This window comes from Falco punctatus (genome assembly GCF_963210335.1).
Source record: "Falco punctatus genome assembly, chromosome: 5".
Lineage (NCBI taxonomy): Eukaryota > Metazoa > Chordata > Aves > Falconiformes > Falconidae > Falco > Falco punctatus.
The window spans coordinates 76,635,024-76,652,719 of NC_137584.1; the positions used below are offsets into that span (position 1 = coordinate 76,635,024).

Here is a 17,696-nt window from a genome sequence, read left to right on the forward strand (position 1 = left end):
TCATATTAGAGCAATTTATCCCATCAAATTAAGGCAATTTATGGTTTCCAGGATATCACTGACTAATTCTGGGAGGTTTCTTGATCTATTTTTGTGAATCTCGGTTTCAACAACATGACTGTGTGCCACTGTTTGAGGTTCCTAAAACCACAGTGGTTTTCTGTAGAAAGTGTAATTCAAAGGGCGTAAATTTCCTTGGAAATGCTCAGAAAATACTGTTCTATAAAACCCTAGTTCTCTTCCAGGAGGATACATAATTCTGGCAAAACTCTCCTGTGTTTTCTGGGATATTTTGCAAGATTTAATTTTTGCTTTACAACCAAGGAGATGAGTGTTAAAACTCCTTACACACACACACTTTTCCTTTCCCCTACCTCTCTCTGGGCTAATGAACATTTAAAGAAAAATGATGTTATTATCTGAGATTTCTGAGACAGCTGCCTTCCCAGAGAGCCAACTTTTAGGCTCTGGGTATCCAGCTAGGGTGTTTGAGCATGGCAGCAGCAGGAGCTGGAAGAGATCTGCGTCATGAAGTGCCACCCTGGAGCATCATTCATTCTGCTGGGTTATTGCAGGGTATTCAGGCATTAACCTTCTTACTTTCATAGGGGGATTCAAAAGGTTCTGCTTCCCTATTGCTGTGGAATAGAAGAAATAGCAGGTGGGATGTAACACTACCTGTGTCATTCTGTTTAGTTGTTCACGTTCTCGGAAAAGCCAAGATGTTTCTGATATGAGTTTCTCATATACAGGTGAGGTAAAAGCAATATGAAATTCACTGAGATCCAGCATGTCAAATATAATTTTTCTTCATTCTCTGACTGTCTTTTCGCAGATTTGTTTTTTATACCGATGCCCTGAAAGTCATTTCTTTTGTGGTACTACCTTATGCTTTTTGTCATGTGCTGAAGTTACACCTACAGAATTATGCTATTTTTTAGGTGTGGTTTATGCAAGAAGCTAGTAACACCAAGAATTTCCTACAATTTATATTCTGGTTCTCAAGAAGCACATGTGCTGAGAGATGATAAGAGCAACTAGTATGGTACAAGTCTAAGTCTTATCTGTAGAGAATGATATGAGAGCTCTTCAGCAGTTAGCTTACAGTTTTGAACAAATGTTGTGAAATAACTTGAACAGTCTTAAGGTTTGTGAAGAAATAAATTTTTTTATGTTTAAAATGTGCCAGCTGCACTAGTCACATGATCTAATTTGGCTGTCTGACCATCAGCCTGTGAGCCAAGCAGAATGGAAGGTCTTTCAGTATCACAAAGTCTTGCTGAAAGCAATGGACCTAAATCTTCCCTGTTTTCCTCCACCTATCCATGTGACAGAGAGAACAACTCTTCCAAAAATCTTGCCTTACTCATGTCCTTCACATATCACACCTACAATAACAGGTTAGGCAGCTAAAGCTAAGACTTTATACTAAAAGGAAAGCCAAGGTTGGAAACCTTTACATGGCATTAGAAAATTTTGTTGTCAGAATATCCAGTTAATGTCCAGGAAAGAAAACTGTAGCAAGATGCTTGAGCAAGACCAAGCAGCAAAGGACCATCAGAGCAGGGACAGGACAAGGATGTTCCCCACCTCTCAGCTGCTCCCAGCTCTTCTAGGCTAGGCAGCCAAAAATTGGATTCCTCTAAACGTAAAGGCCACAGTTAAACTGTGAAAAACGGGAGACAAACTTTCTCACTCAGAAGCTACCTGACAGCTACTGTCTCCGCTCCGGGCTCCAGGCAAGACATTCAGCCTTCATCCTTCAGTCTCACCAACTGCAATGCAGAGATAAACTGACATAGTCAGCCCAAGGGAGATTAATTAGTGAACGTTGATAGAGAACTATGAAACACTAAGACCTGTTAATTATAATGTCACGTTTGGAAGCCACACCTCCAGTATAATTATATCTCACTTTAACCACAAGTCAAGGGGACACAAGGCATCAGGAGATACAAGTAAGGAAGCGACACTCCCTGCCACGCTGACCCATCGGTGATGTCTGAAGGTTCACGGGCTGGTCACTAGGCTCAGTCGTCTGGTCTTGGGTCTGTGCAATGCAGCCATTGGGCTGTTCCCTAGGACTAACACAGATATCCTGACACATGCATCAATAACAAGTCTTGAAGAAAGGCTTTTTTTTTTTTTTTTTTTTTTTTGAGAAGTTGAGGTAACAGGTTGGCATGGAATTATTGTCGCATACATTAAGGAAATGGCCCATGCTAACTATTCATTCTGTTACTGATGGGCAACCCAAAACTCAACACGTGTAACTGAAAATGACTCTTTAAAATGCTTGTTGTCAGATTTTTGGGGTTTTTTTCCACAGTAACAGAAGCAATCACTTTGAATCAAATGACATTTTTCTCATTCTGTTTTGCATCATTGACACTCCTCTGCTTTCTTCTCTTAGACTACTTCTGCATAAAGTAGGAAGTAAAGGTGGAGAACCCAAGCTGCCAAACTGACATCAAATTAAGGCTTTTACTTGTTTTGTTGAGAGATTTTGATTTAAACCCAGGATTTTTTATTTTATTAATTGACTTTACAACACTAATTTTTATTTTAGGGCATGCATAAGCATTAACCTATCATCTTTAAAATTCCTTTCCCAGTGTAAACAAATTCCAGAAACCTATGCTGAAGGTAACAAAGGAAGTATATGTGAAACCATGTTAATTTTATTTAGTGATACACAGCGTTCTTTGTGCAGGCACATATGATAACTCAAGTTTTCCACAAAGTGATTCCTAATCATTCAAAACCTGTTTATTCTGGCAAAAGTTGGAATGTAGCCCTTGTGATTTTTGCACAGGATTGAAACGCTGAGGGGTAAGGGAGAGTTTCTGAGCACTACTGCTTCTGAACTCCAGAAATTACACAAAACCAGCCATTTCAAAACAAGAATGGATTCACATCTTGTGCAGATGTGACTGTACAACTCTGGCCATATGGTGGAGGAGGCTTTCTGTATCAGAAAACATAAAAATGTCTCCTCTTTTTATGAAGCAGACTCCTCAGTTAGTGCTTTGTTTTTAGGAGTGGTTCCTGTCCAGGTGTCACTATTTCTTGTGTCAGGAGATGTTTCTCAACATATTGGTTATCACAAGTGACAAACTTGCTTTTTTTTTTCCCTTCTTCCTTTATTGCACAGAGGGTAATGCATTAGGAATTGATTAAAAGGAATAAATCTGAAAGAGAATCAAACTTTTGCATGAACATTTAATATCCTGGAAATCTATCACATGGAAAAGTTTAATCATTCCATTTAATCACAAGTTCTAGATGTCCTTTGCAGCATTCATGCCCAATTTGTGGCTTACAGGCAAGCCCCCTTGAAATTTTTTTCAATCCTATGCCTGACACCATACGTATTATCTCAGTCTGATGAGGAGAACAAAATACAATACCGTTCAAGCACAGTCCGAATGATAGAATGATCTATGGGATTATTTTTTTTTCAACTGTGAAGTGTGAAGAATTCTCACCTCTCAACATTTCTGTGCTGGTGGAAGTTCTACTGCACAAAAGCTTACAGCAGCAAGACATGTCCTTCATTAGAGCTTCTTTTTTAATATTAGAAATGTTAACATAAAAGCTCTTTTGCTACTAAAAGCTGTGCATCCAGCTAGGAAGGAGTAGGCAGGGTGCTCCATTGGTTTATGAATACAGACTTCTCATCTACAGGTAAACTAACTCAAAGTCAAGTTCTGTATTCAACACCTTGATCCATAAGGCAATGAAAGTCTAATGATACACAATTCTAGCCACAAATACTTCCAGTAAGTAGAACAGGCTCCTAATTGCTTGTGACAACAACCTATGTCAGAGCCAGTCAGTTAATATCTGGCAATATCCAGATGAAGATCTGGGACCATCTAGTTTACACACACTCTCTTCTGGAAGTGTAAGGACAGCATTCTTTCTCTTGTTTCAAGGCAAAATCTGAGGCAATGGCAGGAAATGGGGCAAACACCTCATGTCTGGCAGTTTGGTAAACCTGGACAGATTTACTTGCAAGCCTTTCCAGATCAAAATCAGGTTCTGAGTCTCCTCCCTGCTATTTTTGCCAAAGCAGGCACTATTGTTGTGGCTTGGTGGTTATCTGGCAGGCTTTTCTGGGATTCTGTGATGTCATGACTGTCCAGAGAACTATTGGTGCAGGTTAATGTGCACTGCCACATTCATAGGCTTTACCTGACAAGCCTGCTGCGGCAAATGAAGAGACTGGATGTAGCTTGATGCAAGCGAGATGTCGATTTATTGTACACAATCACGAGTTTATATATGTTTTCAGAAGCTGCACACTTTAAACAGATTGGTTCTTTAAGCTAAGCATTACATACTAGGCAATCCCTGATTGGTGGTTAACTACAGAGGACACTTTCATCAACTAACAGCAAGGTGTTACCTCTCCTTGGTGCCATCCGTTCCTCATTCCTGGCATGACCCATCCTGTTGATTATTTTCTGTTCACATTCCTTGTCCTCCCAGGGTTTGTGGCCTACAAGCTCGAGCATATTCCTTTCAGCTAACTGATTGCCACTTTATGGTCCTGATTTCCAGGCCCTCTCCTGCAGCCTGCCTCTTCCACCACCTGCCCATGGCCCCAGGAGCACCACTGTTGTCTCAGCCTGTTTCATCTCAGTGAACCTCTCTAGGCTTTTTTTTTTTTTTTTTCCCCTGGGTGGTCCTTGGATCATCCTTTATATAATCGATGAACATAAGGATGGGTACTTTTGAAACACAACAACAACCGAGACCATTTTTACATAATATTGATCACAATATGTCATAAACCAATCTTAAGTCTTTGGGGCTTAGATTGTTCCAGTAGCCTCACACTAGCAGTCATGGTAGATCCAGTTAGACAGATCAGTTGAACAAAGCACTACAAAAGATTGTCATCCAGCCCTTATATGAGATGTATAATGCTGGTAAGCATATGTTTCAGATGTACCTGGAAAGTGACTACTAAGAAGCATCTAATGAGCTGTGGCGTTGTAAAGCTCGTATCTTTCACAGGTTGGTATGGACACTTCAGAGACTGGACTTTTCCATTGCAATTATTTTTCCTTAGATGCCCATTTATTTGCTCTCAATTCATTGCAGTACCTCCAGTGTCAGCTTGTTCCAGAGGGGGTGTTGTATTTTAGACAGTAAGGTGGGTTGCAGTTGGTCATTGAATTTGTGTTTGGCTCATTGCCAGGAAATAATAAATTCATCTTCTCAGTTCAATAGCCCAGAACTACTTCTGCATATTCAGTGATTTAGTACCTATTTCCTGGTAACTAAAAAACAATCATATAAATTAATTAGGAAGGTCAGAGGTCACGTCTTCCACAGCATTCAAGCTGCAGAGTCCCTACTTGCCCTAATATTAAGACACCTGAAGGAGATGTTAATTGTACATAGGAAAAACAAGCAATAAGGGAGTTTAATGTAGGAATTTTTAATGTACTGACTGTTCTACCTACATTTGCAATTTGTGCCAAGGTCGCACTGATTAGAACTTGTGAATCAGTGTTTATACATGTACAATATGCACAGTTTATAACAGGTTTTAACTTGTGGTGTGGCTCAGAGTTTACAGCACTTCTTGAGTGCTGAAATCACATATCTCTCAATCTTGACAAATCCTCACATAGGTCAGACCAATTATTTCACGCCTTGCCACTAAACGGCACCTTGCTGCTGTGCCACTAAGAACATTACAGCTTGGCCTCTTAGAGGCTGATGTTTATACAAATGATGAAAGTGCCACAAATAGCAGGAGGTCTTCTGGGATCAGCTCCCTGGAGCCTGTTTCCTACAGTCTCAGTCCACAGGCACCCTCTCTGATCTGGTGCTATGAATGGATTGCTGCACAAAAGTAGCACTGGGAGTTATATTAGCTAGGGAAATTGAAGCTAACACATCTTTTCATTGAGGAATATTCCCTAACCACCCTCTTTGACTCTTCATGCATGCATTGCAATTATTGTGGCAAACTTAGCATTATGTAGCTCACGTAAGATTTCTACACCATTTGTGTACTCTGCAAGACTTAGTGGAGAGAGAAGTGCTTAACCTTCTGAATAGGGGGGGCACAGTGAAGTGGAAGAGATGGGAACAGACCCTTGTGCTGAAAAAGAAAGCATCCTGATTTTCCTATAGTCATCACTGTGGTGATGCGGCCTTTCCTTAAGCAAATGGAGCACATGGGACCTTTGCAGGAATAGTACAGCATTGTACTAAGAAAAATTGTAACTGTAAAAGACCATCAGGGGCAAAAAAATAGAGGATTTAGAAAGATGATTTATCTAGTTTTCAGGAAACAGGGAAACAGACACATTTCACAAACACGTAACATTTACAGCTGACAGAATAGACAACCTTAAAACTCAGAAACACAAAAAATTAGTAAAAAATTATATGTTCCTGGGCCACAAGACAGGGATTGTAAATCAGCTTGTCACAGACAAGGCAAAGAGACAAATACACTTAGGATTGCAGCTACATCACCTGATGTCATAGCTCTCTAGAGTCACTATTTCTCACAAGTACTTTTTTTTTTCCCCCCATTATTCCTCACAGGGCAACAGATCCCCACCCATGTGCAAACTGAGGCACCTAAGTTGATCTTTAAAATTATTAAAGTGGTACATGTGATATGTGCACAAACCCAGAAAAATATCTTTTGTAAGTATATAGAATGCTTTCTACAATGTGACACTTGGAAGCAAGGGAAGCAAGGCGGGGGGGGGGGTGGGGGGGTTGGGGGGGGGGGCGGGCAGGGGGAATCAACTATGTAAACTAAACTGTTAGGGAAGAAAATAATTGGTAGAGGAAATTTGTACTAATTGCTGGAAAGGGTGAAACTAAGAAGGGAAATCAGCGTGTCACAGAATCTGTGCAGATTTACAGATGATCAGGACTTTTACCCAGAGCTGAAAGTCCACTTCAATTTTACCTCAACTAATAGATGAACACAGAAGGGGTTGCTAGAAACTGTTTTGAACATTCTTTTGTGCATAATGTGATCTTCAGGTGAAAGGTAATTGAGAAGAATTCACAACTTCCTTGACACTCGAAAACAACCCTCCAAACTCGGTGCTGCCAATGACTCCATAGCTAGCACAGCTAAGAAATCCTGAAACAGCATTGAAAAATAATTAAATTTAGGTGCATCTTTCCAGGTTTTTTTAACAGCATCCCCACTACTGAGCTTCTACCAATGTCTTTGCTTTGGTAGAATAAAACTTTGTCTCCATTTAAATCTTGTCCTGTGTTTTGGGAAGTTTTTGTTTTTACATGGATGTAACAAGAACACTTTGAAGGCAACAAATCTAAATCAAGGGATGTTGTAGTGTCTGCAACCCAAGAGAAACCTGAAGATTGCTCAGATTGATGTGCACTTGCATTTGTAGATGCCAGTAAGAGCTGTATCATGAGAGGTCAAGTGAGGAACAAAAGACTTCTCAATCTCCCTGATGCGTGCCCTTTCCTTGTGCTCTTCTGGCAAGATGCAAAGAGTAAAGTGAACTCAAATAGAGGTGTATTCACAGCTCCAGGCTGTATTTTGAAAGCCAGAGACAGTCCTCAGTAAGAAAAGACAACTGAGATGATACTTTGCCATGTCTGAAGTTATATACTTGTGCTTTTTCAAGCAGATTAATTCCTGCTTGTCTTTAGGCCTAAGTAAGGGACTTCACATTGGCAGGAACAGCATCTCTGCAAGAGCCACCTCAAGTGCCCAGATATGATTAAGCACAGAGGACTGATGAGGAGACAGAGAAACACTGGTGTTAACACAAAAAAGGACAATAGACTTACATGATTTATCACTAACATATTTTGCCAAGTAGTATCTGAGACTTAAAGCATCCATCTCATGTATACAATTTCTTAGTGCTTTGTCAGGGTAATTGGTAGAGCTTTAAGGTGCATATACAGCATCCATGTTTCCTGCTGCACTCCCTTTTTTATCACAAGAGCACTAAAAACTGCCCCTTGTGTCGGGAGAATGAACCCCGTTATCTCTTGTAAACAGCTTTCCTGCAACTTTGGGATACACCTGAACTGAAAGCTTCTACTTCTGCATTTTATTTCTTCTTTGCAATAAAAGCAGAGCACCAAAGAGTGAAGATTTTAAGCCCACCATGCTCCTCTTCAACAAGGTACACTTTAGCCACACACAGCTTAACTGGATGTAGTCCTCTAGCCTGCTTTGTTTAGAGGGGAGAAATAATAGACTGAGTCATTCCTTCTAGTCTTAACCTCTACCATTTCTTTGCATACTGGAGAGAGAAAAAATGTTGTATAGGAATCAAGAAAGATCTTTCATAGAGAAGAAAGTCTGTGTAATTTCAAATGGAAAAATAAAAAACAGTTACTTCAGCAAGACACCCTGTAATAATGAGGGAAACTAAAACATTGTCTATTAAGCTGTGATTGCTATTTGCCCATTCCTCTTGTGATGGACATCTTCGTGTGCCCCGTAATAAATTTCTAGTGGTGCATTAGTGACCCTATTTTCCCTGCATGTGTAAGAAAGGAGGTAAGAGGCTGCAGGGGGTGATACGGATCCAGTCAAGACAATCTTATTGTTGTTATCCAAAGAGTCACAGAACACACTTACTGTTACTTCCCTCTTCAAGGTGAAGAAGGCACTTTAAGGACACTCTGCAGTTACTTGGCCAAGCTTTCAGCCTGAGGTGAGGGAGGTGTCTGCTGACTTAAAGTGTTAATGCTTAATGAAAAAGCTCTTCTACTGTGACACCACAGAAGTGGGATAAATGTTAATGTTCTCAAAAAAACTTACTCAGTTCAAAGATCAGGAGAAGTAGGAAACATTTCTTGTTGCAGTGTGCAGGCAAGCTGTACCTTACCCTGCCTGTCTGGTCTCTGTAGCTATGTCCACAATAACAGCGCACACCAAGAAGTAGCTTAACGATTGGTGTGCACCCAAGTCATACTCCATGTATCCACATCACTGGCCAAGGAATACTCATAGCTGAGACTTCAATGAACTGAGCTTAGAGTTTTAAATAACACCAGCCTCTTCAGCAGACCATGTAAATTCTCTTCTAGGAGGCATCCTGAAGCTAATTTCAGCCTGTGTCAGCCAACAAGCACAACCAAAAGGGCATTGAGTGCCAGGTCCTTGTGTTCACCTGGCCTATTTAGATTATTTTAGACATCTTCCTTTAAGATGAAAACAATTGCCTTTGGAAGTTTCCGTTTCTCTCTCCTGACTTAAAATGGAAGAATTGCTCGTTAGATCAGACACAGAAATGTAAAGCATATGTCTAGTCAGATGAATGCCACTCCTAATGATGCTTGAGGGTATTCTGTAGGATTATTGAATGCAGCTTCTTTCTCATTCTTTAGGTAAGGCTACTGCTCATACTACTCCTTTATCTCTCATTTTTATTTGTCTGCAAGCTTGAAAGTCTGCCATAACTTTTCACATTGATTTACATAAAGGCTGTGATCTCCTCCATACCATATCTTTCCACCAGATGGAAAGGTAGGATGAAAAACCCAACAGCCATTTAAAAGACAAATACCCAAGCTTAATAATTAAGATCCAGGTATGCAACAATATTTATCAAAGAACACCCTCACTTAGTCTATTGCATTTATAGCCATCACGATTGTGCTGAAGCTAATAAGGACACACAAGGGAATTTCCTAGACGGGAAAGACCGACAGCTTTAGATGTGTGTATTTTTTATTGCCCTCTTCAGCAGCTGGATGGACATCTAAAGACTACTGGCCTTTGAAATGAGATGTAGCAGGTGACCATTCCCCATCGCTTGGCAATCTTGTGTCAGAAACAAGAGCATCAGGAAAAAAGATGGGAATGGCAGGCATCCATTGACATGGCAGTGGCTTCAGCCAGGAAATATATCAGGCCAAAATCCAGGACCTACGGACTTTCTCCTATGCACAAAGTTTCCACATGGATGTACGGCTGCAGGATCAAGACCCTGTTTTCATGATGTAACAGGATAAACTTTTTGTACTCTCCACAGATGATATGACCAAAGGCCCACAGCCACCTGTAGAAGTTTTTCGATTTAACAGGAAACTTCATTTACACACAAATCACCTAAAAGGGTGGAAATAATCTCTTTTCCTCTAGAGAAATGAAGCTGTTTCTGTTTTGACCTGTGTGCACAGAGGACAGTGTTTATGGATCACTGTAAATGCCTAATGTTTCCCATGATTTCTTTTCACTCTTTTCGTTGAGAAACCTGCCTGGTGCACAGCAGACCTGGCAGACAGAGGAGCCTGCAAGCTGCGAACGTGCCTCTTCCCTGTCCTGTGAAATTCTCATCCAGTATCAGGTCTGCACGAACCACGAGGAGTTTAGAAGTGCCATTTTCAGTTCTCAGGTAGAGCAGCATCTTGTCGCAGGCACAAAGCGCAATCCAAGCTTTTGCAGAGGAAAGCTAAAACTGTTCTCCTTGCCACCATTGCTTCAGACTCAGGGCGTGGCTATTCACTCTTCTCCCCCTGGAGAGGCTTGGGGAGAATACCTAAAAGGCCTGCCGTTCCCTCAAGCAGCCCCCAGCCCCAAACATGATACAAGCCAAAGCCCATCTCAATGGGAAAAAAAGTGAGACAGGCAGTCAGGCCAAACTGGTTTTTCCCAAAGAGTCCAGTGAGCAAAGTAGCCCAGCTCCACTCTGGATAAAGCATCTTCTTCCTGCTGGCAACTGGTGTTGTCAGTCCTTTTTGCTTAAGCCAGTAATATCTGAAGTTAAATGTTGACAGATTAAGCTTCATTCATGGTAAGAGAGAAGAGTTTCATTTATTGAGAAGAGCAAATATTGGAGTACATAAGTATTGGCATACATAAATATTGGAATATAATTCCTTCAGAGTCCCAGTTCACATGTAAATCACCTGTACATGTATAGAGGCTGTTTATCCGCAGCTGCTGGACATTAGTTAGCCTCACTGGGAAAATAGATAAGTTGGTCTTTCTGGCCAAAAAAAACCCAGAAAATAAAAAGGGGGGACAGGAGGAGGGAAAACCAGACATTGAGCAGTCTGCTGAGGTGGCAGTGTGAAGTTTGCTAAGTGTAGCTCTTAAGGACTGTGTATTCCAGTGGCACTGGTACATCAGCTTCCTGGCACATAGAGCCCTCGGGGCACAGCTTTTGTTTGTGCTCACAGGTAACACATCCCTGTCCCATGCACTGCACAGGCCAAGCAAATTACAACAGAACAAACGAGCACATTTGGCAAGTCCTTGAAAATCTTGTATGGAAAGCCCCGTCCCAAGTCAGCTTTCTGGAGTTCAGGTGCTTAAATTTGAACCATTCCCTAAAGGCTTATGTGACAACATATATCTATAAAGTTATATATATATATATATATATATATATAAAATCAATGAAGGGAAATGGGAATCTCTAAAACATTATGCAACTTTTCCTAAAACAGCTGTTTAAGAGAGTTGACTAATCATTCATTTTCTTGGGATGCACATAATTTCATATTAACTACAAATGTAGTACAACATGAACAACTAAGACATGCATGAATAAATACTCTTTCAGTATGGATTGTGTGCCTGCATGTTTATGTGCCTGCATGCAATTGAAGATATAAAGTAATAATCTCAGAGAAAGTCCTGAATGAATGAACTTGACTTGACCCATTTTAAAATTTAAATACATACCGAAAGGCACATTCCTCAACAAGATTTCAACAAAGAGCCTTTTCTGCACCCCTGAAAGGACTTAATATAAGGATTGCACATATGTCATGTAATATATTCACTAGAGAAAATGTTACGTAATGAATAACACAAGATATTCATGGCTGAGCTATGGGGAAAAACCAATGAACTTTACTCATGATTTTGTTCTTTTTTAATGACTCCCTGTGCAAATGAAGGATCTCACAGGTGCTTACAATCAAACATTGATGTCTGTCTTATCCCATGGTACAGGAAGGATTGACAATAGCTTTTTAATAAAGCTCTGCTTCCTCTCTTTGAGCTGTCCAAATTAAATACAGTCACTAGAGAGAAAAAAATATGTGTATGCTTATTCTAGCTTTGCCACTTGCAAGTTTTGGTTCTGTGATAGACTGGTATGTCCTCCTTGCTCGATAATTTGCTTTCCATTCCAAATCCACAGACCCATGGAGAAAAAGCTGACATCATTTTAAACTTAGTTTGGACAGTGTCCAAATTGGTCTAATTCGACCTTTATACTAGAAAACTCAACAGCATCAGGGCTTTTATTCTCCCTAGGATTACCACAGCGGTGTCAAGCAGATTTCGTGCAGGAGTTACCATGAACAGGGCACCATTCTGAAAAGGTGCCTGTTGTCAGCCAACCCACTTGGCAAGCTCAAGACTGGCAAATACGTAAATTGGCCTCAGGACCAGAGAAAAGGCCATGGAACTGCCTGATACGCCAGCATACGTGTACCTTAAAAAACCTGGGCTTTTTAAATCTCATAGCATGTGAGCAGTTTTCCAACATTAGTCTCACCAGGTCAGCAGCTTGATGTAGCATCACCTCCCAGCATCTATAGATCATGCTAAATTTATACCCAAGGACCAATGCAACATTGTATTGCTCTATCTTGGCACTACTATTTCATGAGCAACTAGTCTACTACTGCAATATTATCCCTTTTTTAAAAAAAACATGCAGTTGTTCACGAAATAAAGGCTCCTGCCATACGAGTTTGGCCTGTCTCCTGAATACTGGATTAACAGAGGCCAAGTTACTTGGTATCACATCAATAAAATATTTTATCCACAAAAATTTTAGGAGTCAAGACAAATTTGGACAAACAATGTGAATCTCAAGAAAAAGTGATCATCAACAGTAATCTAAGTGAACTTTAATCTGCTCCTTCATTCACGAGAAAGTTGACAAACTGAGTTTTTTAAAACCGTTTAAGAGATTTCGTCCCTGACCTGTTTTCATTGTCTGAGCTGAGGGAAACACAAAGTGCAATAACTAAAATTGAAAAATTGAGCTGTTTCTTCAAATTCCTCTAGTAATAAACTACAGCTTTATTTTTTCACAGCTAGGACTACCTTCTTTTCTAATGAAGAAGCAAAATTATTTTCTTTTAAAATGAGTTCACAGTAAAAGCTTGTGCTCAGAGTACTTTATTCACTGTGAAATAGCAAGTACTTCTTCAGCCTACTGAAAGAGATTGTCTTTGCCTGTCATACCCTATATGAAGAGATAGATTATCCATGTCTTTATAACCATATTTTATAGCCATATTTTATCCATGTCTTTATAACCATAAAAAAAAATATTTACCTTTTAAAAGAAAAGCTACAACTTGAAGAAATTATTGACTACAGGAAACACAATTGACTGTTGCTGTGTTCCTTACTATGTGCAACAAACCAGGCTCTGTGAGACTTTCTTTTAGACTAGTTCCTTTTTAAAATACATATAAGACAGTGAGAAGCATATCTGTGGCTAAATGAGCTGGTTTGCGTTACAAATTGAAAAAATATGTAAGCTGGTATTTCATGCAAAGAAATAACCTGGAAAATAGAAATTGCTACACTGACCCACACTATTTCCCTCCCATAGTGGGTGTGACGGTGTGTTTGCCTGTCTCTCTCAGGAGGTTTTTTGGGTCTTTTTTTTTTTTTTTTTTTTTTTTTTGCTATATCTCTCAGATCCACTGAATTAGTCAGCTCCGCTGAAGGCAAGAGTCCTTTATCCAGCTGTCACAGCCACCTGCTCTCCTGCAATGCCTTCAGCCCTTGACACCAACATGAGGTTCAAGTTCTCAATCCTGGCTCTTCTTCTGGAAGTGATCATCATTGTTATTTTTGGGATATTTGTGGAATATGAACTGCATGCTGACATTCAAACTGTATACCCACGTAAGTGTTGCTGTCTAAGATTTATGGAAGTTAGAATTTATTTAAACTAATGCAAAGCAAGATTTCTGAATAACTTATAAGACCTGCTAGTATAGCTAGAAAAGAAAGGCATGCTTTGGGGCAAACTAACTTTTTCTACTGTATGAAAGCAGCAGGCTTCAAAGACAAATTCAAGTTGAGCACATACAAAATTCTGAAAGTGCCTAACTGCTGAGAAGTTAGCTGTTCTGGGAAAGAAGAGTCTTGAAAATGCGCTAGTGTTTTAATAGAAAGTTAAAACCTGGAGAAATATGAATTGCTTTGAACAACTCTAGCATTTTCCAGAGATGGATGGTAGTATTTCTTGCCAGAAGTTATATCCTGATTACTGTATTAAATAATCAAAATCAACAGAACATTTATTTAGTATCATCTAGGTTTCAAAAGTTGTCTTATGAGAACATGGAAATTGGGCAGCGTATGCTTCATCGTTGCAAAATACGTTTCCAGAAACTAAACTCCATGAAGGGCAATAGTTTTTGTCACAGGGCGGAGAACCCCCTCCTATCTTTCAAAGCAGTGGCTGGGTTGTAGACACTAATGGTTCAGCCTGCAAACATTTCTGTTGATTTGTTGTTTCTGCAAAGGCTTGATAAAGTTTAAGGAGAAAGCTTTTAGCCTGAGAAGTAGTTGCTGACTTCTCCCACACTCCTCTTCCTCATGCAAAGATCAGACTGTTGTAAATAAATAGAAAAATAAGTCTGCAAAGAAGCAGCCTGTGTCTTGCTGGAAGTATTGAAGGTTTGGTTTTCATTTTCTTGGCTCTGATGCCTTAATGACTTGTAGCCCCCATTGCAATCCTCTTAATGATGATTGATTATAACGGTACAGGGCTCCTTGCCTGCATGTAGTACCCACGTCATTTTGAACGCATCCCTCTTTTTGTCTCCTTAGAGTTAGCCTTCCAGTAGCTGTTGCAGGGGAATGTGATCTCAGGGTTACTTCTCTCCCTATAGTCTCGTGTTGTGTATTCTAACACAGAGCACTGGCCAGTTGGGAGGACAGTGAATGCATGGCATTATTCAGCTCCAGATGCAAGTCAGCTGATGAACATCAGGAGTTAATTACTCACATTTGGTTTAACTCCACTGAGGTGCAGCAGTAGCCCTAAAAGACAGTAAATTAAGCTATGTCAGAGCTCATTCTTTTTCTGAGGCACAACTTGGCCATGTCCATGATATTGAACTCTCCCAGTTCCTAAATTAGGTGGCCTTATCTAGACAGTATATTGGGAATAACTCTTGGCCCACTGTCACCCAGAAGGTGATAGCTGGCCTAGGCAAAAACCATGCCAGAAACCACACTAATAATTCCACAGCACAGATAATTCTACTCTGGCACTGTTATTTTATTGATATAGCTATTGCCTAGAACACCTGTTCACCTACCTCTTCTCTGGCTCTTCCCCAAAACAACATGACTACAACAGATACAGCCACAGAACAATAGTGTTTTGGGCATCCTTGTATACTTTGGTAAGCCAAAAGGATGTTTTATGGGACATGGGTCCTTCAGACTCGGGTTTAGGTCTGTTTGCCCTGCAAGAACAGAGAAAATTACATTCTCTGGTCTGAATATCATACCTGCAGGCTCTGGTACTAAGTTGGCCTGCATTTTCTTGGTGCCCCCCTTACCAAGGAAAATTAAAAAAGGTGCATGAGATCCTTGTGCTTCTGCCAGCAATTTAATAGTCTTCAGTGGCCCATTAACAGCACTGTAGTGCATTTCTTAGTAAACTTCAAGTCTTCTCAATGGAGATTGCCTGTGCCACACACGTCACCAGGGGTAGTGTGCTCCCTGGGGAGCTCCTGGGATAGGCTGTTCTCACACCTCTCCCATCCCTTCTGTGGAGCCCTGGTTTTTAATTGAATATCTCTATTTTAAAAAGGTGTCGGAGAGAGGGCAGGAACATCATCAACATCAGAAAGAAAGGGATTCTTCTCACCAGATGTTAACACTACAATATAGGCCTTTAAATGTAATCTATCCAGTTAGGAACCACCCATAATTAATTCTTCCCTAATATCAGCATCTAAAATATGTGGGAGCAATTGCCTGCTGTCCCCCATGCTTTCCTGCACAGGCAGTGTATGACTGTGCTAGGCCTGCACATTGCTCCAAAGCTGTCCACACTACTGAACCTCTAGCAACCTTCTGTCAACATTTTGGCTCATGCAAACCACCACCTTGACCTCCTCCAAGGTATTTCTTCAGGCATAGCATTGATAAGGGGCTATGCTCAATAGGTAGCACAGGTGGGAACAGTGTTTGGGGAGAGAAGAGCACGCAGCTGTGCAGATGTGGGTCAGCCTGTGCCATTTGCCTTTTGGCTAGGCTCTGCAGTTTACCAAAAGAGACATAAATGAAGAAAACACTTCAGGTGCAATGTTGGACTTATAGATGCTGACCTAAGGGTTGATGGATCTTGTTCACGATAAAAAAGTGGAATAAAAGCAGGATTTCCTAATATTTGACTTTTCATTTTTAGGCCATCTTCCTCTCAAACTTCCCTGTCTACAGAGTGTACAAAAGGGCACAGTTTGCCTGAGGACCCAGCAGAAAGTTAATGCTATGGTTATATAGATTTATTAGGACATATCCTGAGCCAGGACTTCCCCTGGGTTCACAAAATGACGCTTTCAAACTGCTTCCCGTGCTATCCCCATGGATGTTAACCTATCTGTACCTCATAGATTTAGTTGTTTCATCCAGGGGCCAGTTTATATTCTCAGAACTGCAGTGCAGGGCCTGCTGTTGTATGCCTTAAACACCTCAGCACCACGAATCCAAGCTGTTTCAGTATTTTTGGACTGAAGAAAGATGAAAATAATAATTGAGGAACACCTAATTTTGCACTCAGGTAAGGGGAGCTGAGCTGAGATCATTCCTAACACACAGCTTTGCATTATATCTATTTCTGGTGCATGCAAGTACAGCTATGGTGAATTGGATGGACAACTTGAGGAGTGCTGTGCCACTAGAATGGGAGGACAAAGGCGTGTGACAGTTCTGCAAGCACTCCTAGAAGACTTCTTTAGTACTGGTATCCAGTACGTACTGCCTTGTGATTGATCCATGATTCATGGCTTGGGGAAACTGATGCGCTCCTCTTGTTCAGGGTTCTACAGTTTACTGCTTTAGGCAGAGCAAAATCACAGCTTTAAGTGTAAACCTAGATGCCACCAGCATCCTTGCATTGAGACCGACCACCATGCAGAGACCGTGATGTGGAATTAGTATGTGGGTCTTGCACAGTCTTGCAGAATCATGCATACTGGTTTTGCTCAGGGTCTGCTGGAGCGTTTTCCCAGTCTTTATTTTCCTGTCTCACAGAATAGAAGCACTGTGTTTTATTAAACATGACTAGTGACTGAAACTTTTTTTTCCAAGTCATGCTGTTTTCCTCACCATTTAAAATCATTCCAGACCTACTCTTCAAAGGGATGTGCAAGGTAGTCAAAGCACAAGGTATAGGCTGAACTCGTTGAAATTTGTCCTCAACATCCATAAATTAACCTAGTTTTAACCAGGCCTTTTAATCTTTTGTGTATGTAAATCCAAACAGTTAGAAAATACTTATATGAATCCTAGCTAGCCCTCAGAAGGACCCAGGATTACATGTCAACCAGATGCTTGTTTCAAACAGAATTGCTTCTAATCTTCAGGCCTGGGGTAAGATTTCTAAAAGCACCTTTCAAGGGACCTGAGCATGCAGGAGCCCTATTGATGGGCACCAAGGATTAAACTCCTTCCGTTATCAACATGCTTTTGAAACCTGTTCTTT

The 17,696-nt window shown here is 40.6% G+C and overlaps 1 protein-coding gene across 3 annotated transcripts in view; it reads left to right on the plus strand.

Moving 5' to 3' along the window:
* Positions 1-13,645: 13,645 nt before the first annotated feature.
* The window catches only part of RHAG (Rh associated glycoprotein), a 31,244-nt gene continuing 27,193 nt past the window's right edge, over positions 13,646-17,696 (plus strand). For all 3 annotated transcript variants that reach the window (XM_080390332.1, XM_080390330.1, XM_080390331.1), the window contains exon 1: positions 13,646-13,873. In XM_080390332.1, the coding sequence (XP_080246458.1) occupies positions 13,738-13,873 (136 nt within the window). In that variant the 5' untranslated portion in view covers positions 13,646-13,737. The remainder of the gene's footprint in view (positions 13,874-17,696) is intronic.